A 22894-nucleotide genomic window follows, 5' to 3' on the forward strand; every position below is an offset into this window, starting at 1 on the left:
AGAAGCAAGGAGGTCAGGGGCAGAGTTGGTCACCTTTCTGAGTGGTATCCACTTATTTCTTTTTTTTTTTTTTTTTTTTTTTAGTTTTTTATTTTTCTCACCAAAAATAAGCACAGTTTCACTTACATTGAATACACTTTAACAGTTACAATATTTTCCTTAATTTCTATTGTTTAAATTCCATCTTTGGAGTATGCCACACAAACAATAAGGGAATCTAAAATAAACAATGACAAAAAACAAAGAATAAAGGAAAGATAAAGCCGCCGCATTCTTCCCATCCCCCCCCCCTATTCGTCCTTCCTTTGCTTCTCCTTCCATTTACTTAATGGCTCCCAAATCCTTCTCCCCAAGCAACTTCCTCTCCTCCCTTTCCGAGCATAGATATTTTCCTCCATATTGTATGCGTACAACGTATTTGCCAACCAATTTTGAAACTTTAGGGGATTTTTATCTAGCCAAGCCCTAGCTATTGTCAATCTATAAACAGCCATTATTACAAACAGAAATTCTGCGTACTGCTCTTGCTCCCCTTCAGCCACTCCTAACATGATCCAAGATGGTACAAGAGAGATCACTATACCCAAGGACCTTGCTAAAAACCCCTCTATCTCTTTAATCAGTGATTGTAGTTGGGGACATGTTGCGAAAATATGTATGCTATCTGCCTCTGACGCATCACAGCGAGGGCAATTAATTCCTGAACTCCCACCCCATTTTGCTATCCTTGCAGGCGTAAAGTAAAGAAAATATAATGTTTTATAGTGCTGAGACTGCAAAGGGGATGCACTTAATATTGTGCGTCCTAAATTCAGAGATTCAAAAAACAGACTGCTTTCAACTCCTATTTTTTCTACCCATTTCATGCTAAATTTCTCTAGGTCATCCTGGCTTTCTTTCAACAGAGTTGCATAGAACAACCTTATTGAGCAGTCCCCCATCAGCTTAATTTTCTCCATTATTTCTATTTTATTAAAGCCTGCAGGGCCTCCCGCCTTGTTGTTAAAGAAACTTCTGATCTGCAAATACTTGAAAAAACCCCTGTTGTCTATACCATATGTAGCTCTCAGATCTGAAAATTGCTTAAAACCATCCTGTGAGAGCAAATCTCCTATTTGCGTAACCCCCCTTGCTGCCCACTCTGCCATTATCTGATCAGCAAATATTTCCGCTGGAAGTGATCTGTTGTTGATTAAGGACACATATCTATTATACCTCCCCATCTTGACTTTCTTTGAGAAAGCATTCCATACAGTAACTGCCGCCTTAACAGTTTTAAACCTGGTTCTCTTGAAGTAACTAAAATCTGTACATTTTAAGAAACAGTTATAGGCGTTTGCCCCTAGCACAACAGCATAAACCTCAGTAGACATATTATGCATTCTTACATCATCAATATTCCCCCCAATTAATCCTTGTATATATTGCAAAACAGTTGCCATATAATATAAACGGAAATCTGGTGCCCCCCATCCCCCTTTTTCCCTAGAAAGTGTCATAAACCTATAGGCCCTCCGGGTCTTACCGTGCGCCCAGATGAACCTATTGCATATGGTCTCTAGGCCATTGAACCAACTGGCTTCAAACAGCAGGGGTATAGACCTAAAAAAGTATAAAAATTTAGGTAAAACCAACATCTTGATGATGTTTGTACAGCCTACCAGTGACAAGTGTAGATTATTCATTTTTTCCAAATCCTTTTTGACTTGAGCTATTAAAGGTGCCATATTGTTTTTAACAATCTTATCTACCTCTGCTGTAATTTGCACCCCTAGGTAGGTTGCCGCTCCCACCACCCTGTCATCGTTGCATATTACCCACTGGTTTTTGACTATTTGAGTTTTATCATTATTCAGGCTATATCCTGAAAACTGCCGAATCGCGCAGCTTCTTCTTCAATTGCCCTGATATCATCTGAAGGTTTTGCAGTCAGGATGGCCACATCGTCAGCATATGCTAACATTTTAAATCTACAACCATTTAAAGCTAGCGGTGGAATCTGATCATTGCTTTCCAACTTACGTATGTAGGGATCAAGGTATAAAGCAAAAAGGAGGGGAGAAGAGGGACATCCCTGCCTTGTTCCTCTCTGGATATTAACTGCGGATGTTTGTCCTCTATTAACCCTTATCTTGGCCGTCGGATTTATATATAAAGTCTGCAGGGCCTTAATAAATCCTGCCCCTATACCATACCATCTCAAGACTTCCCACAAGTACCTCCAGGAGACCCTATTGAATGCTTTCTCAGCATCCAGGAACACAGCGGCCATAGGGTCTTCTAAAGTGCTTGCTGCATCAAATGCCGTAATTACTTGTCTGATGTGTTGAGTTGTTCCTTTACCCGGGATAAACCCATGCTGAGAAGGAATTACCAATGATTCGATTACCCTAGATAACCTTTTCGCCAGAATTTTGGAGAACACCTTGACATCTGCGTTCATTAGAGTAATGGGGCGATAGGACCCCGGGATGTCTGCAGGTTTACCCTTTTTCGGTATTACAATGATATCTGCGCCGCCCCACGATTCTGGAGCAGACTCGCCCTTTTGTGCTAGCAACATAACGTTAAGCATTTCTTTTACAAGAGAAGGTTGAAAGGTTTTGTAAAATTCTACCGGAATCTGATCCGGACCAGCTGCCTTCCCGGATGGTAAATCCCTCAGAGCCTCAACCAGTTCATCCAACTGCAATAACTCTTCCAACCCCTTCCTGTCCTCCTCTGCTAGCACTGAGGGTTCTATCTCGCTTAGATAAGTCCTTATATCCTCCTCTCTCTCCAGACCATCCTTTGTATAGAGCTCCGTATAAAATTGTTCGAAAACCTCTCTGATCTGTTCAGCTTCCTTCACCCTAGTTCCCTGAAAATTTTTAATCTCCTTTATATCAGCCATCCCGTCCCTTTGCCTGGCTCGCACAGCCAGTATATGGCCAACTCTTTCACTGAGTTCATATACCTTTTCTTTATTTACTATATACCTCTCTACTGTTTTTTTCGCCATCCCGTCCATAGCTTCGGCCTTAAGAGCAACTATTTTCAATAAGATCTGGTCAATTGGAGAGTGTGTATGTATGGCTGTCATAAGTGCTTCCTCTGCTTCCATGATTAACTTATTAGCTTGTTCAGCTTTTGTCTTCAACATTCTTTGATCCTTAATTACATTACTCAGGGTTTCCCCTCTTATTCCAGATTTAAAAGCATCCCACACTATCCCTGTCGATGATGTACCCTTGTTTATCTCCCAGTATTCCTTAATCCAATTACTCATTCTTTCCCTATACCGCTGATCCTGGAGCAGTGTTCTATCAAATGTCCATTGCCTTAACTCTTTATTTCTCCTTTGCCCAATTATTACAGTTAAGACTAACGGGCTATGATCTGAGATGATCCTTGGTTCCCTATCTATTCTTGCTCTATCCAATAGTCCTCTTGTTATTAAAAAGTAATCCAGCCTAACCATTATCTGGTGAGGAGCTGAAAAAAAGGTACTCCCATCTAGGTTTGGGTGGCATTTTAACCAAGGATCTTCCAACAAGTTATGTGTTACCATATCCGCCAAGGCTGTATAAGTCCTCTTTTTCCTCCCTGAATATATTCTGCCAGGGTCTAAAAAACTACTGTCTACATCATGTAGATTCAGATCACCGCAAAATATAATGGGCTCCGGCCATTGCGCCAATTCTGTGTCTAAAAATTGGAAAATATCCGGATCATCTCCTGTGGAGCCATAAACCGAGACAACCGTGATAGTTTCCCCCCTAAACCTTAGCTCTACCATAACCCATCTACCCCACTGATCCTCCTTCTTTCTCTTAACCAACGTATCCTGTCTCCTACCTAGAAACGCCACACCTCTCGTCTTTGTGTTTTGGTTAGTTTTTGCTAATACATTAAAGCCAAGCTGGTCCAGTAAATAAGCCTTAGTGCCTTCAATATGTGTTTCTTGAAGGCACACTAAGTCGAGATTTAACGATTTTAGCAGGGCAGCCGTTTTGAGCCTCTTATTTAGCTCATTTAACCCACAGATGTTTATTGAGGCTATCCTACAAGTCATTGTAATTCATAATTTTTCCTACCCTCTGTATATACCTGTGCCAACAATATTTCAATAAGATTTCCTTACCTATAGTTTTATTTACTAAGCTACTGTGTAACCTGCCTCGCAAATCTTTCTTACATATACTGTGCTTGTGACCACCTCCTAAGTGCGTGTCTTTCCCCCCCACCTCCTCCCCCTTTCCCCCCTCTGCCCCCCTCCCTTTTGGATCCCATCCCCCCTTACTACAGGCAAATAGGTCAATCCTGACCTATGTGTAGCCCCTGTAGTCTGCAGTGTCGCTACTCTCTCCTATCCTGTTCTCTCATCCGTTAGTTATATCTATGTGTCCCTTACGGGGTTTTTGGTGGGCTATTTGGTGGCGTTTTCGATGAAGTTCTTCCTTTGTCTAACTCCGTGATCTCTGCTAGGTACTCTCCCGCTTTTATCTCAGATGTAAACAACTTGGTGTACCCCTTCTTAATGACTTTCAGTCTTGCCGGGAACAACAAATAAGCTTCTGCACCTTGCTTTTGAAAGGGTACTATCATCTGCCTTAATTTCCACCTTCTTTCCACGGTAACGTGGCAGAAATCTGGCCTGGCGAAGAATGTGTTTCCGTCAGCTGTCTTTCTGGAATCTGGTCTAGCCTGATCAATTATTTCTTGCCTCGCTAAAAAGTTCCCTAGAAAAACCAGCATTGCTCTTGGTAGTGCGTTCTCTTGACCCCCACGATTTTTTCTTACAAACAGAGGATATCTGTGGGCTCTTTGCACTTCTAGATCCCATTGCCATTTTGATTCTGGAAAGGCTACTTTTAGTACCTTAACCACGTATCCTCTCGGGTCCTGTCCCTCCCGCCCTTCCTCAAGTCCCAAAAGTCTTACGTTGTTCTGCCTTTGGCGGTTTTCAAAATCTTCTAGTTTCCATTGTAGGTCTTCCACTACCTTTCCTTGTTCCATTCTAAAAGTCTGCCAATCTGTTACCTCATCTTCCACTCTGCTAGTCCTTTCTTCCACTTGGGTTACTCTCTCCTCAACCTCTTCGTACTTTCTGTTTACTCTTCTTAGTGAAGCTTGTAATTTTTTTGTATCTCTTTTTGCTCTTCGACTTTCTGCTCTGGCCTCTGACTGCATCTGCTTTAGTGTTCCAAATAACATTTCAAGAGTGACATTTTGAGTTTTTGCCTCCCAACATTATCTCCTTCTCCCTGATCATTTTCCTGGTAAGTTTCTGACGTAGCAGAGTAGTCCCACGACAACTTTTTATTCATATTACTTCTAGACCCTCGACCATCTCTTCTAATTCCAGCTCTTTTTTTCTGGGTCGCTAGATCCCTGGAATCCTTACTTGTGTCTGAGCCCGAGGTGTGATCTGTGCAGCTCCGTTCCTCCTCAATTTCGGGATCACTAATGTCCGTTGTATCAGAGCCCTCATTGACTGAGAAAAATTCAGGGGAACCACCCCTCATGCCTCTGTCTTCTCTGCCACCCTTAACACTGTCCTGATCAAGGTCTTGGTGCCCTTCAAGGCTCTGGGTGCTCCCCCAGCTCGGGTCAGAATGTTGCAAAGTTCTTTTGTTCAACCCTGCCTCCACGTTTAGCAGTGCGTCTAGCATTTGCACATTATTATGCCTCTCCAGCTGCTCTAGTGCGTTACAATCTGCATCAGCTTTCTGCATTCCCCCCTCGTTCAACTTCTTGGCTCCACTTATTTCTGTGAAGTGAAGCTGCTGATGTTCTCAATCAATCAGATTTTATACATTTCCAGAAGTGGGGGTTGGGGGATATTCATGGCCCCCAACTCATTCTTGCTCAGAAGGAGTGGTGTCCAGAGCCCCCAAGTTCTTCTTTATAGCACATGGAGGCTATCCCACACAGAACAGCAACATCAATGTGTGGGACTCTCACTGTTTAGGATACAGATCAACTAGTTATAATCACCACTTTAGCTCACCCAGGTCCTCAGCTTCTTTATGGGCGGCAGGGTGGGGGAATGCATGTACAGATGCAGGACAGTCTGAGTAGTCTATTCTTCCTGGAGTTAGCACATTCAGACTACCCCAAAGCAGAATAGCATGCCTACTCCTAAATGGTCCTGGAGCAGAATCAGGGAATCGGTGCTAACAGTTCTCAGAAGAGAGTGCAAGTTAGGAGATAAAAATCACGAGCAGTTAACTTCCACTAGCCATCTAAACAGGTTCACCTACAAAGAGGCAGCCTGTTTTCTTTCTTCCAAGATTCCTTGTGAGTCTTCCGCATCCTTTCCCAAATTCCAAACAGTTCTCCATCCAAAGGGTGTCCTTCCTACTGTATACTTCATAGTACTAATGGTTGATGTGAAAATGTGTTCTTTATCTTGCTACGGTGCAATGCTGTTTCCATCCCACTTCTCTGTACCTAATTTACTCAACAGCTAAAGCTGACTGGTTCGGAGAAGGGTTTGGTTAGGACAGGAAGAAAATGGCGCTCAAGCAAATTCGCACAAGAATATAAGAATTGATGAGTGATTACGGTGCTGCAAGGTCAGGGGAAACAAACCCCAGCTAAAAAAAGCCTGCAAGAGTGTGGGTAGGAACCCCCACCAGAAATTCTGAACAGGTCCTGCGCACACGTTTTCTCAGGGTGTAAGTTTTCAGTGTAAAACCATCATTTAGAATTATTGTTTGTACAAAATATGAAGGTCAACATCAGGAATGTCTTTCAAATAGAAGTTTATGACACGTTTCTTTAAATAGATACAGAAAGAAAAACCAGCCGTCACGTGTTTCGTCATACGGGAATCATCCCGTGACTCTTCAGGGCTGTTGCGGATGAGAACGCGGCTGTGCGTGCAATCGCTGGACCGGTGAAAGTTACATTCCGGTCGGTGAGATGAGTAAATAATGAAAGGTGCGTGGAGATGCCACGACGAGTAGAGGGGAGGACAGGTCAGTCACTAACCCCAAGGTTCGTAATCCGTGAAATGTAGGAGGACGTGTACATCTGTCCTACGGGTAGACCATAGTGATCGGTCGGTGGGAGACTGCTCCGTCTTGCCTTCCACTAACCGGAAGACGAGGAGGAGCCCGGTGAACGGGGCTTCCGAGGCACTGTGAGTGCTAGAACCATTTTGCACAGCTGCACCACCATTGCGGGCAGCTGTACCTTGGGGGCAATTTGGTTTTCAGAGTCCCAGTGGGGCTCACGAGGCGCAGTGAGTGCCAGTGCTTGTTTATCCGCTCAGCTGCACCTCGAGAGTGCGGGCAGCTGCAACGTTAGGACCCGATTATTTTTAGAGTCCCGGAGTGGGGCTTCCATGGCACGTGTAGTGCCAGTGCCATTTCCCTTTGGGGGCATTTTGTTTTTAATGAGAAGAAAGGGGTGAGTTGCACCCCCCTGCCCTAGTGCATGACGCACAGTGCTGTAGCTGCAAGTGGCAGCATAGTGCCCTGACATTCTGGCCAGAGGCCTGGGGTCAGTTTCTAAGGTGATAAATGCACCTGGTTAGTGTACTGTGGTGCACTGCGTTTTATTGCATAATGTGTTTTTGCTTGTGATGCCTACTGAGTAATGTGTTTCTGCTTAGGAAGTTTAGGCACAATGTGTTTTATGCCCAATTGTGATGTAGACATAATGTGTTTATGTTACCCGTGATAATGCTGAGGTCATTATTGTACCAGTTACTGGTTGTGTTTTATATTTACTACCTGCATTCTGATGGTTCTGACCGTGGCCCGATTGGCCTGGTCCTGTATATAATCCCCTGTGAATATTGCCTAGTGCCTGTTGGCACAGTGCATATTGTGTGATTATGATTCTGATGTGCTTATGATAATACAAAGGCTATTCTTGATATAACCTTGTATGGAGTTTCTTTTGTGGTGTGCCTAGTGTGTTTCTTATCAATATTAGGATGTAACCTCCAGCATTAACCTACAGAACTAATAGAAATGTGCACAACATAGCAGCATATATTTCATACCAATTCAGTTTTTTGCTTAGAAATTTGGACACAAAGTGTAAAAGTTTAATAACAATTATTACACGCCTGTGTAAGCAAATGAGGTGCGGCGGTGCATTTGGTCATAGAGATATATTAAATGAGCTTTCAATGCCAATCGAACACATAATCATACGCCCATTCATCTATCCAACTGTATTGAACATTGTCTCACTAATGCCAGGGCTTTCTTGTTAAGTGAATTGTCTGATAAGTTTATTATTTCAATTCTTTCCCCTACAGCCTGCGATCAGCTTGCCCTTGGCGTGGTTGCAATCTTTGGACCATCTCACAGCTCTTCATCCAATGCTGTTCAGTCCATATGCAATGCAGTGGAGGTTCCACATATTCAAGTCCGATGGAAGCACCATCCTCTGGATAACAGGGACTCCTTCTATGTCAATTTGTACCCGGATTATGCTTCCCTCAGCCACGCCATCCTGGACCTTGTACAGTTCCTGAGGTGGAAGTCGGCCACCGTTGTGTATGATGACAGCACGGGTGAGTGCATAGTTTAATGCTGTGATTCTGCTCTATATGTTAGTAGTATGTTCTTCTCAGTCGGCATGTAGGAAATGGGTGGTACTGAGTTAAAGAACTCCCAGTGTTTTTAGAATTTTAAATTCATGGGAAAAGCCAGAATATTTTTGTCGCCTTTAAATCAAAAGGTTTGGATCTTTGCTTATGTAAAGCATTATGTTCAGCAGAAGGTCAGTGGAAGCATACGTTTGTGGACAATTACCAATTTCAAATAGTTTCTGCTGTAACCATTTGATGTTATATGGTGGAAGCTGCACTTAGTTCCAGTGCTGAAAATTGCAATTAGTTTCAACTGCATCCTCAACTAGTTTTTTACTTTTTATTATTTTGATATGAAAGGCTATTATTTATGATGAAGCACCTCATAAATAAGGAGTAGCACATAGTAGAACTTCCAGGATACAATATAGAGCAGCTACATTTTTACTAGGGTTGTGCAAAGAATATATCACACCTGAGTAGTCAGGCTAATTCAAGATACTTCATAGGGTGAAATATCCCTAGTTTGCCCAACTTAGCTTGATGTGAAGTGAAACTAGCTCTGCCCCTGCACAGGCAAAAGGTTATGGGGGCATAGGATGACAAGTATGTACACCCTAAGCTTTAACATGATCATATTTACAATTAGGGGTCAAAGAAGATAAAGTAATTTATTTGCACTACCACACCACTTTAATTCAAGTGCATATTCACGTTAAATATGTTTCATTTTCCAAGGTCGGTAATCTAGGCCTTCATTTAGACCTTGGCTGAGGGACCTGAATGCATTTATTGGATCAACAGACTTGAGATATCAACCATTTCAGTGCTTATTAGAGCACCAATGAGATGCAAGGATGTAGTCTTCTTCTTAACTGTATTTAACGCATTTTAATTCGGGGCAAAAACGTTACTGTTATATTTCTTATGTATAAATCATATTAATTTTCATTTAGTGAAGCAACATGTTCCTTCGAATTCTAGCTCTAATAATTCTGAAACATTGCACTATTGAACTGTTATTTTTATTATAAGTATTGTGTCGTTTTGTTAAGTTGAATGTAATAAGAGGTTTCAAACTTTAGAAATGAAACATTTTGTGTTCTATAGATTTTAATGCTACTTGTGCATTCATGGAAGCTGCTTAATACTTTTTTTTCAGAGATTGAGGGGGTGTAAGAATTCCATTAGGTTCTTGTACAGGGCTGATAGACCTTTCTATTTAATTGTGTTCAAGCTGCGTTTTAGCTGTGTTCTCTGTCTGAAAAGCAATCCACCATCATGTGTCTATAAATGCTTATGTCAGTGTATGCAAGCAATACTCCTCACTTGCCGAAGAAGGAGAGAAGCCAAACACATATTAATATGTGCTGTGGCTGAGCTTCCATGCATGCTGTCCCTATAGGCAGACCAGCAGATGAGACAGATGAAAGGTCACATTCACGATGCCAGAGTGGCTATCCCGGGATTGCTCATCCATTCATTTAGAGGCCCAATAGAGCTGATGTACAGATATAAATACCACACCAGTCCTCAGTGGAGGTCAAAAGCGAGAGTACAAAATGCCCGACGTTTCTTGCAAGGAAGATTTTATCCTTGCATTACTTGTGCCAATTGTTTGCCTTTCTCAAAACTCTCTTCTTGGGTCAGGAAATGTCCCCTGCATGACTGTTGAGAGCGTGCTCCCTTGTCTCGAGTTTGCCATAGTGTTTCTGTTGGTTTTAGTTTTTTGGCCTCTGCACGCATGACAATCATGGTTGTGTGACAGAACCACGCATGCGTTTATCATGCATGCCGGTTCCACGCGGTCTTAACCATGCATATGCCTGCCTTTACAACGAAATATTTGTTGTGAGGCAGGTATAGCAAAGACATATGAGCAGTTAAGACTTATAAAGTAAGTCTTACCCCCAACCCCAGCCTCCCAACCTTAGACCTAAAACTATCCCCTCCCTCATGAAAACTAACATCCTCCCTGAGCCCTAAAAACTACTCTGCCCCCAAGTATAGTGATCCCTGCCCCCCCCCCCCACCCTGAGTCCTGAAACGGGCCCCCAAGGCCCTGCTCTGAGACAGAAAACTATCCCCTTCCTCCTGAAAACCAACCCCTCTCCCCCTGAACCCTAAATACAACCCTTACCCTCCAGAGCCCTAAAACGTTCCCTGACCCTGTCAGCCTTGAAAACAACCTAACCATCCCACCCCTGAAAACTACCACCACCCTGAAAAACGACCTCCACTCCTCCAAAACCAGGCCCCAGCCCCACTCACCTTACCTTGTCCTCTCCCGATCCTTCCTGCTTCCGCCCAGCAGCAGCAAGACCGCACACTGCTTTAAGAATGCATATGCATGTAAGCCATATGCTTGGTTAAGGCAAGCATGGAAGTGCTTGTGTTGTTGGAACATGCATGGCTCTGCCCGCGTTGTTCTGACTGTTAACAGACAGTCATGCATGTGCCCTGATGGCTGCCTGTGACATTGATTGTAACTCAGAGTGGGGTCCTGTGATCTGGACGAGCCCATCATGTGCAATCCTCTTTTTTTTTAACGACTGTACTACCATCTGCTAGCCAGGCTGTGGAGGACTAACAGTTGTGGCAGCAGAATGATTATAATGGTGGGACAGGCATTTTTCATGTGCCTTCACAGGAAGAGTGGTCAGTGGCCTCTCCAGTTCCAAATGGCCTTCCAGTACCCTGCAATGAGTTCCTTCGCCTCGTTCATGAGGGCCATGGATTTCTCATCTGTGCATACATGTTGCACATGTAAAAGAATGAGCTTAAAGCATATGTGTGGCGGTCGACTGTTGAGACACTGACATCCATTTTGATTTCCAGTACAAAAGTGGTACATAGATTGGAGGATTGGAGGCAGTCTGTCAGACAGCATTTGTAGATTGCATGGATCTTCCATGCATACTTAAGCACTTGTAGCACACTAGGCACTAGAGTGTGGCTAAATGAAGATGAAATGTAGGGACAATCCCAGACCTTCCCAAATATGATACCCCTTACAGTTTATCAGGTAGGTTTGCTCTTAGGCTCCTGTTTTGAGTTTCTCTTGCCTGGAAACTCCCGAAACTACCCCAATTTCTTGCTGACACATGAAAATCAAGACATTGGCCGAACCAGTCTGTGAGGAATCAGAAAAAGGCAAGAACTGCCTGAAACATGTCCCAGAACAGGACCTTTGGATTAAACAAACTATCTCTGCAATCCTAATTTAAGTGCAGGGCAGAAATTACAAGTGAATGTTCGAAGATTTCTCTGCATCAGAAATGGCGATACCACACTAGAGGAAACTGAGAAACTCATTTCCATGCCAGGGTTTGGGTATCTGACTAGCACCTCCACTTGACAAGGCTTGGTAATAGGAACCTGGCATTTCTGCAAACTGCGAAAAAAAGAAGGTGCCTTAGTCCTGCCTTGAGAGACGAAGCTGACTGGCAGCAGAGAAGGGTACTGCACATGTCCTTTCATATAGAAGACAATGCCTTGTAAAGAACATGGCCATAAGGATTTCAAGCAGGAGAACTGCAAATTGCCTGGTGCTACCAGGAGGAGATATAAAAATCACCTGGTTGTGGGTGAGGCTTTGAGGTCATGGTGCCCTTGTATGCCCAAGGAACCAGAACACCTGAGAAATAGAGGTGAACATAAGCACAGGTTATCACCTTCTGTGATGTACCTGAATGATGTAGCACTTCTGATGGCTTGGTAATGGCAAGCTAATGTTGCTCAAATATGAAATTATCTTTGAAAACATGAAAGACAAGAGGCATCTGGCAAAACAGGAACAGTTGGTTAACTAAATGCCGTGGCAGGGAGATCAGTCAACGGCCTGAAGACTGTCTCAAAGCACATTGGTTTCAGCCATCATTTTATACTTTACATGAAGCATCATCAACCGATTTATGGATTCCTTTGGTGACAGACGTTTAGGGCTTTTCACAGGGCCATAAATTGTGGGTTTGATAAGAAGTGCAGGTGCACCTCTTCCTTATGTGAACATACTGCAGGGCCAGTGGGTTAGTGTCTAGATGTTCTGCATGAAGAACTTGTGATCTCTGCATTTAATGTGTATGCTGTATTCTGATTGGCTGTGTGTTCTTGACTTAATGACATCTAAGTTTATGGTGTTTTTGAGAATGCGCGTCCCTCTGGCCAAACGTGTTTTATAGGGGCCAATCTCCAGAGACTATTGTGGTATTGCTACCTATCTGTTGGATCGATCTGGGCTTTCCTGTTTGCACGTTCTGTCTAAGGGTTAAGTGCCCCCCCCCCACCTGTGATCTGTCAATCAGTTTCTTCAGGCCTAGGTCACAGGGCTTGCCTAACCATGTATTTCTGTCTCAGGGTTGATGGGGGGGGTCTCATCGTGAAAATAAGGCAACGGAGAAGTGAGTTTGTTTTTATATGTACATATATCATGGTGTACATTGACATTGTATGGTCCAAATTAACACTCACAGCAGAAATTGTCAGGCATCTCATGAAGAATAAAAGCTCCTTGAGAGGCTTAGTGATCTAAAGATCAGTCATTGTGAGTGATGAAGACTTTGACTTATGATAGATCCACCACTATGATCTGCGTGGTGGGTTTTTGGCCTGGGCCTAGGAAAGATACACCCAGCAGAGACTCGCCTGACAGCAGTCAGCCTCATTGGAGAGCGGCTTTGCCCCTGCTCCAGCAGCTGCATGTTTCCACCATATTTTAGCTAAAGCATGCTTGTGCCCACCAGAGACCGCAAGATTGTTGACTGGGAAAGAGCAAAGTAGGTGCGCTGCTACTCAGTGGGCCGTGTGGACAGCAGACTACCATCAGTGAGTAATGCTCCTCAAAAATAGCTGCAGCCTCAACCTGCAAAGACTGAAGATGAAAAGAGACTTCAGGTAAGATATATTGCAAAGTCAGGACCATGTGGGAAAGAACAGTGTTAGGCCGCATTATCCCCAGGCAACTATTATCCTTACAGGAGGTGTTGAATGGGGAATGGGAAAACCAAATAGTCCCTATCATCCATATTACCCGCAGAGGCATGTGTAGGAATATAGACTCACAGATGTAGTTTAAGCAGCATCCACAGCCCGCTTCAGTTAAACAAATGTATTGCACCCATTGTACATCATCACATTTCCATCTGAGTTTTTACCATATTGCTCTGTGTGATAGAAGTAAAGTCTTTTTTCTCTTTCATGAAAGCACTGTATGGACAGTAAAGTATTCATCTATGTTAAATGCTTGTTGAGGACTGAGTTTCTGAGCCCATAGCACCTTCCTGACTAAGCCTTGAACTGCTTAACATCCCTACCTTGAGGGTCAAGCACTAAAGTGGGTTCTTGTACTCTATTTTAGATTTATTTCTAAGATGCGAAGCCAGGACGTCAGTGGTAAAAGCCTAATAATGTCATCATTTGAGCTAATAAACCCTGTTTGCTCTGGGACTTCCAAACAAGCTCCCAAATGTCTGAACTTTTAAATACATAGCTTGACCATGTGTCCTATCAGGGATGCAGAATAACAATCAATCAATCAATCAATCAATCAATCAATCAATCAATCAAGCATTTGTATAGAGCGCTACTCACCCGGAGGGTCTCAAGGCGCTTGGGGGAGGGGGGTCCGCTACTGCTCGAACAGCCAGGTCTTGAGTTGCTTCCTGAAGGAGAGGTGGTCTTGGGTCAGGCGAAGGTGGATGGGGAGGGAGTTCCACGTCTTGGCAGCCAGGTAGGAGAAGGATCTTCCTCCTGTTGTGGCTCTTCGAGTTTTGAAGCAACAGTGTGTACATACATATTATATTTTGTAGCACCAACACACTTCCAAATCTACAAAAGGGCTTGTCTTTCCACTTTCCGCTTATAGACACTCCAAGTTGAAAGTTATATATGTATATGTATGTAGTGATAAGTGCCTATTACTACTATATAAAAAAGGAAAATAAACCTAATCAGCTAAGCTAAATCCCTCCAAAATAAGCACTGAGTTGATGCTCTCAGAGAGCTTCCTCATCAAAGTATCCCAAATGTTCTGCTTAGTAATATTCTTTTTTGTCATATTCTCAAAGCTCCTGAGAATATTAGTTTAAAATGTTAGATTTCTGTGATACATGCCCCACTACATTGATGCATTCTACAGGAATAACCTATCACAAAGAACTATTTTGCTGCTAATATGTTTTTTTTTCAATATCTTAATTTTGTTTATTTCATTAAAACAACAACTTTTATTTATTGTAGCATTAGTCTTCAACATTGTTTTATGTTTAACCATTTAGTTAAAGATTTTGAATTAATTAACATAAAAAGGTCAGTACAACTATAAGACAATAATAATATGCAAAACGGCTTCTGTATTTATATATTAAGGAAAATGGATCATTTATTCAAAAAGAATTCACAAACTGTTTATAAACAAAATAATTAAAATATTCAATATGAACGTCTATATCATTAATACAAAAAGATGCAGTGGAAGAAAGAAAATAAAAAAAGATAGAGGAAAAGGGTGAAAGGTAGAAAAAAATTAGATGATGAAACGAGTTTGAATATAAAGAATTTTCAGTAGAGATTATATCTATATATTTCTAGGAAGGAATTAAAAGAAGTATGACAGAAATATATTGAATGTTAATACAAAAATGAAGAGAGAATGAATGAAGTATTTCACTGAGATTCAAAAACATAATCTTGAGAACAAAAGGTTTGAATATATGTATATTTTCTAGATAAGAAGTTGGTAAATTGTAACTAAAGGATATCTCATTGTTTAACTTTTGGGTGGGAGCAACTTGTCGTCTATAAATTCTATGATTTTCACAAATTTCTGCCAGGGGAAAAAATTACACTTAAGAGAAATATTTCAAACCTGAAGTGATTTGCTTAAAAGCAATACAAATAAAAGGATCCACTATGTAAAAGCTGTTGCTGATGTTAGTCTTGCCCAAAAATTAAAAAGAATGAAAAACTACTTTTGGGAAAAGAAGAAACAAAATCAGTATATGAATGTGATTCACTTTAGACCACATTAGGTTTCAGAACTGATACACTTTATCAGAAGAAAGCAAAATAGGAAATATGTTTCTTATGCTTTCATATCATTCATGACTAACATACATTAATTGTCAGAAGTACTGGAAATCTTACAGAAATGAGCTGGCGTACATACTTTTTTAAATTATAAATCAAATCTAATGTTGAGTGACTGTGGTGACTTTGATCCTTTTGATAATCTTAGTTTATATTTTACCCAACAAATCAATAAATCAAGCAATTGACCAGCATTCAGATAAATCTGTCTCTCATTGTGTTTCAATTGGGATCCCAATAAATTAGCAGAGGTCATGGCCTTTGCTAATCTGGTGGATGACCAGTAGCCACATTTAGAGACTTCTGCCTCCTTGAAGAGGTCTCTGTACCTTCAGAAAATCCAAAAGCAGTTTGCCTGAAGACAGTGTAACTTTACTTAGCAGTCCTTATGTTTAATGCAGCCACCCAGCAAAGTTTTTCTTTCCCCAAAGACGGAGCTTGTTTTTGAAAAACTAAATACTAATGATCCTGATATGCTGATGGCTTTCTTCCAACAGTTTCATGGTCATTTTATTTTATGTGATACCAAACAGGAAAAAATGACACCGGCAGGTATGCTTTACATAAGGTAGACAGTATAACATCTATTGACAGACAGCCCAATATCCGATGGACTGTCAGCCAATGGTTTTCAACGGAGGGTCGAGTGGGTGCCCTGCCGAAGAAAACATGACAGTTCATCCACCTCATAGTAGAGAAAGTGGACAGACAGTTTGGGGACAGGGTTCTCAGCCATAGTTATGGAGGAGTAGCCTGCTCCCCAAACGATGTAAAATAAGGCCCTTAGTTTTTGCAGAGAAACATTGGTGAAGCATTTTATAAATAAAATACGCTTTCTGCATATTACCCCACCCCTCAAAAAACGAAATTGCAAGAACAACATTAAAGTTAACTGTGGAAGATTATGAAAAGACAGTACATTTGATAAAATACTTTTGAAATGTAAAAGCATTGTTAGGTAAATTAAAAGAATCTTGTAAATATGTAAATTGAATAATTTTGCTTTCTTTCAATAGTTGTGTAATCAGTGAAAGGAATTTCTCATATCAATCGATCGATCGAAATTCTGTCTATGATATTAGTGTCCTATGATAATCTATAGCAAACATTCAGGATCGACACCCTCTGTTTAGTCATCTTTATTTATTGTAAGTCTATAAGGTTTTTAATTCCGTCGGAATCTTAAGATAAAATCTAAATATTTAAAAAAAAAAAGACTTTGATAGTGAAAGATAACATTAGCAATAAAAATATAAAATAATAGGCCCAAGCATCATCCAAATTGAATCATGCCTTCTGCACCATGACAAAAATAAAAGTAACCACATATTAATCAGATAAGTCACTTATTTTGCTGGTGGCAAAAATAATTTAAATGTTAGAGGTAATATCCGTAGCACACCGGCCTCAACATATTTTATTTTATTAGGACTTTAGTGCAAGGGGAAATAAAATGTTTTAATAGAGTTACGTTACCACAAGAAATCATGGCAGATATTAATGATTTCAACAGTATTTTGTGCAGCACTGGTTCGGATATACAAGATTATGAGATTACAACCTGTACTCATGTTATCAATTGCCTTGATTACTAGGGCAATATGTTTCATAAATGTTTCACATGCATTAAGCTGGGTAAGAACAATTAAACTCTAACTCCCTTGTGAATACAGTTGTTTCCAACCAAGAAGGAAACTAGTATAATTTTCCCAAACGTTCCAGACAAATCTTCATTGTTTCTTAAGATCACACAACTAGGAAGCTGCATAAATATTGGCTGACTGTAGTAGAAGTAATTTTGTCAGGACTCTATAAGGAACAGAACATTATTCTGACAGTGAAAGTATCAAATTGATAATCGCAAAGTGGAATGCAATTGTGATTATTGTTTTCAACAACCAGTTTTATCATTAATGGTTCGCTTTAACTGGTCAAATGGATAAATCACAAATTCAGAGTTGCTATTTGTCTCTATCTAAGGTGCCACTAAGTCACTGATTAGAGGGTTACCATTCAAGAAAAATTTAGGGTGCTTCATACTAAGGCAGAGCCACTTTGCATCTAGCGCTGACCTCCCGAAAATAGGGAGGAATTTTTTGTCAGGATCTTGGTTTCCTCCATCTAGTCAAATAGACATATATTGTCCATGCACACGTGGAATTTCATTTAAAATATGTCTTAACCAGAACTGACATGCATGTTATGAACAATATGAGATACACTTACAACGGTGAGTAAATCTACAAGAAGCAATAGGAACAATGAAAATGAAATGTCCCATTCTCACATACTCTGATACATCAAGCATGTTGTGGGCCCCCTCAGGGCGGATGAAATTTCTTTTTTCAACTATTTCCTGAAGTTGTTAAAGACTGAAAAGGTTTATCCAGTATTGAAACTGATATTCAGAGTAGGGAATCTTAAATTGTTCCTATCAAAAACTTTGAGCTGATCTGTTTGTTGTCCAGAATTTGCTCAATGCTTTACCTGCCATGGAAATGTGCTCACTTTGTTTCTAATAACTTGTTGCATTTGCAATTTAAAATTGTGCAGTGGGTGACCGATAACTTTTTCAATATCCATCTTGGGTAAAATGCACATTTTTCAATATGCGCTGTAAAATGTATTTATTTCACATATGTTCTATTTGTTCCTGTGTGTTTGGTAGGGTATGTTATTGACATATCACAGCACACCTCCTTGCATCATAATAGCCATACAGAGCTACGTGCAATATGGGCATGGCACGCATCACACATTGTTACGGTCTTGCTCCTTTAACAAAAACGTTTTGATGCACATTTTCTCTTTAAGACTATTTACTTTTGTTGTATTCAGTATTCACTTCTACATCCACACTGTTCAAAATGGATGCAATCCGTTTTTTAAATATTTGTCATTCTGCAAATCTTTGATTATGATGTACTCCTCCATGTACTTAGCCTCAATTTGCAGTGCCTGTCCTCAGTCAGTCCTTAGTCACCCCATTATCCATAAGAAAACTATTTTGTATCTTTACCTCTTTCAATGCCAGCCTAATTTTCTTCGAAATACCCACATCTAGTGTGTGCACACATGTTACAGTTTTGTCGTTTCTATTATGCCATGCAGTGCCATTGTGCGTAATGCACCTTTTTTCCAATGAGCAAATTTCCCTTTTTTGGTGTGAGTCCACTTATGCCAATTAACAAGCTTTTTGAATCAGTTGCTGAAGAAATGTTAATGAAAATACTCTGTTACCTTGCCCCTTTGACAGTACTAACATTTCAAAATGCATTTTTGAAATCGGCCACAAAATAAACTATCCACCTCTCTTGGGTCTATTTTCAAGGACGATATGAGCTAATAAAGTAGTGAGTGATTGCAGTTGACTCCTCATAAGAAAACATAATTGGCTAAAAATTGGCCTTTCCTAAACAAAAAATGCTGGCAAAGGTATGGTCTGTGCCTTATGTCAACCACAGAAGGGTTGTTCCAATAGATGAAAAAATACCTTATCCTACTGCAAAATGCCTGAAATATTGCAATGACAATAGTAGTAAACTGGGCGCTAAAATCAACACTGAAAATGTGCTCATACCAGTCCCATAGTGTACCAAGTGAGTTTAATGAATGAGTCTGATTGTGTCGTGGTGGATTAGATTTGGGTAGCAATGTATATATATGTAAACAAGACAATGTGTGCATTCTCTAACGGAAATTTCCTAGAATGAATAGCCAATGAGTTCTCCATCCATCCACTCTTAAAAAAAGAGCCATTTTTACTCAGTCTACTAAGGATTTCCCTATATGTCATATGGCACGTCCAGCTCGTAATGAAATGCAGTGAGGATTAGTACATTTGTGTATAACAAGCGAAAGGTCAAAGATCCTTGTGCTTTGCAGAGATCTTTTCTAGCCTGTCATTTCTAGCTGACTCTGCGTTTTTTACCCCAATGGACTCTCCAAATGCGGGCCCACTGGATGGGGCACCATGAGCTTTTAGCTATATCACCAACTAAAGACATGTTCTACAGGCCTGGAGATGCACTTAATGGGTATCTCCATCTATTATATAGGATATTTACTGTACACACAAGAGACTGGAGAAGGACATTTGGTGGCCAAAGTAACTACAGTTCGGTGCATAGGCCTTTTTCACAGTGTTCTTAGTAGCTGGGCCTAGAGAGCCCCTCTATGTAAAGTTCTTTAATGGAACCCTATCTGGGATCCTCCTTTTACACATACTTATTTGGCATGTGTGTGGTGAGACGGCGATGTGTGTTCTATGGTTGGGTATTCCAGTGCAGAGCAAATTATGCCCACTACAACTGCTCAGTGGCTGCCAAAGTAAGCTGAATGATCCCACCCAGTTGCTTTGCATTCCTGGCTGCCTCCTATTTTTATCTCCCCCATTGCAAACCTTGCAGCCTGTCTTGTGGGACTGGAAGAGTTCACAATGACACATGCTAGGTCTCAGAACTCGCTGAGGAAAACATACTGACCAAATCCAATGTTCCTGCTTTTGCATTCTGTCTCCTTATCTGCTTGGTGATAGCTTAACCTTGGCTGGAATACTTGGCCCATCACTTCTAATGCAAATGACAGAGGCAATTTCTGATGTCCTGTTTTTGTGCTGTACTGGACCTGTGAAGGTAAAAGGACATATCCATGGCAATACACACAAGTTTGAACTGTTGGTGCCTGCCATCTATCTGTGTTAGTTGCAACACCAAGGAAGATGTTCACAGCATTGATTTCAAGAGAAAGGTTTTTGGCACATGGCACAACCTTTAATTGGTTTTGGCTTCCTATTAGTTTACCAAACGTATGTTAAATGGTATCTCCCAGGACTAGTTTCTTGTATTCATCTGGTCTTTCAAATGAGCTCTACAGCATTAGCACATAGGAGAATCCCAAAATATGACCCGGAGTTTCCTAAGCAGTCACCAGTTCTAAGCCCCAGTAAAGCCCTGTTTCTGTGCACTGTTTGGAAAGTTGGAACTATACTATCTTAGAGATCATAAGAGTTTACTGATTTACCTCCTGAACAGACTGCAGACCTTACAGAATTCGAAGGCTAGATTCATCTTTGACCTCTCTAAGCAGACCCACATCACCCCACACCTCAAGAAGCTTCACTGACCCCCCATCCAGAAGAGATGCCAATTCCAGATGCTGATCCACACCTACAAAGCCCTACACAACCAAGGACCAGCTTACATCAACTTCCATGTGAACTTCCACTTATCCCCCTACCCACCTACGCGCCACCTCCCTAGTCCTCGTTCACACTCCCTGCATCTGCCCAAGCAACATTGGAGGATGCTCCTTCTCCTACCTCCTTGTGACATTTTTGAAAGATCTCCCCTTCACTTCCGAACAGCATCCTCACTGTTTGAACTTAGAAAAGTACTCAAGACCTGGCTATTCAACTGATCCATCACTTGCATCAGGGCTCTCAGTGCCTGGACACCCTCTTGGACTCCTATCTTGATTTGATTTGATTTGGCTGATTTTAAAGTAAATGAACAAGACAAAGTAATTTGAATCTTTGTGAATAATGACTTGCAGGAGAGAGCCTTCCCTGGGGTCATTACACTCTGAGACAACGGCCCTTGATGGAACTTGGTCAGTCAATAATTCTTTATTCGGCCAATATAGACCATAAAAGCACATGAATTACAAAACATATATGTTACCTAAAATCAAAATAAATATATAATTACCTTTAAAAACACATTTGATACATATTCAATTCCATGGCAGCATTCTAAAACCATTTGTGCAGAGTGCAAATTGAGACTGGGCATTAAATGCGTAATACACAGTCACAGAAAAATAATATAACACAACCATAGGGGCACCTGGTCAGATATGGTGTTCCGAAAAAAAGGCAAAAAAGTAAGCATGTAAAGTGCAGATGCCTCAGCGCATTGACATGAAACATATTCATCAGGTTCAATCCTTTACCATAAAATTACACGATTAAATATGTGCGCTAATGGCCCATGCACCCAAAATAAATAGGTGGCCCTCTATTCCTTCAATAGTTTTTTCCTGAGTCTGAGGGCTCATGAAAAGAAAGCTTGCAACTCTGAAGCAAACCATGGGGGAAAATAACATTTATAAGTACAAAAGCTCAGGCCTTACTTATGCAAATTGATTGTTTCTTACTAACAGAATAATACATTTATGCCTCAAGGTACAATAAAAATCACAGAAAAATATAAAATGCATAGTGTCCTGCTCTGAAAAATTATCACAGAGACGGAGCTTTCAGAATCATGACTTTCAAAATTATTTAGAGACAGCTAAAAACCAATGTATGAAATTAAATCTAAATCTAGTCAGTAAGAAACGATGACAGACATTGTTAACAAATGAAAAATAAGGCTCACCCTGTGGGCTTGTTCTCAACATTATGTATTGTTTCACAGTGGGTTTAACAAGTTCTGTATCTTCCCTTTCCCAAGACCGCCTGACCAAAGGCATATTTTTGGCACATAATGGCCTTGGATTACTAAACTAATCGGGGAAGCCTATCCTATTCAACTGCTCCTTGACATGTCCTAGTCAAGGGATAGACAATGCCCCCTCAAGAGCTGTACAATCCTCTAGTACATGTTGATTCAAAGTAGGGACGGGGCTTGACCAAATTCTCAGCCATTACATTGTAGGTGCCACTGCGATAAGGTCAGGTATGTAACCCACTCCAAGCTCTTTGTGAATCATAAAGGAGTGGTTGCTATAAGGAACGGCGAGAAGTCTGTGCAAAAATTTGTTCTCAGCCTCCTGCAGTTCTCTTACATCTTTTTACTTCCACACATCACACCCATAGGTTGCCATGGGAATACATTTTTACTTGAAAACCTTTAGTAGGGCAGGCACAGGTTTGGCCTCTAATCTCTTGGCTACATCCATGGTAGCACCCACAGCCCTCCAGGGGCGGCTGGTGACATTTGAAAGTGGTGGGGCGTAAAATGTGTGGTGGAGCACAAAATCCCCTACGTCTGAAACCCTCTAGTCCAGGTCAGCCGGTGTCCATCCAAAAACACCGTACTTTTTAATTTCAGCCATGCCGTGCCTCACCCCAGTCTCCAAATTCTTACTCTAATATGTGCCCCGCAGTTATTGCTTAGTATTTTCACCACACTGTTATTAACATGTTCTTCAGGTACATCTTGTAATCTACCATGTGCCACAAAAGAATAGAAACATTAACTGACAAACAGCAAAAATATTAGTGTGATGTTTCATGCCTGGAACAACAGCACCACGCGCCTTTATGCA

General features: G+C 41.1%; 1 protein-coding gene across 1 annotated transcript in view; it reads left to right on the forward strand.

Annotated features, from left to right (window-relative positions):
• Window positions 1-22894, forward strand: part of GRIK3 (glutamate ionotropic receptor kainate type subunit 3) — a 1116666-nt gene that overhangs the window by 566059 nt on the left and 527713 nt on the right. Inside the window, exon 3 of the mRNA XM_085647918.1 lies at window positions 8261-8518. Coding sequence (XP_085504044.1) covers window positions 8261-8518 — 258 coding nt within the window. The remainder of the gene's footprint in view (window positions 1-8260; window positions 8519-22894) is intronic.

Source organism: Triturus cristatus, chromosome 3_2 (genome assembly GCF_964204655.1).
Source record: "Triturus cristatus chromosome 3_2, aTriCri1.1, whole genome shotgun sequence".
In the NCBI taxonomy this organism is placed as follows: Eukaryota; Metazoa; Chordata; class Amphibia; order Caudata; family Salamandridae; genus Triturus; species Triturus cristatus.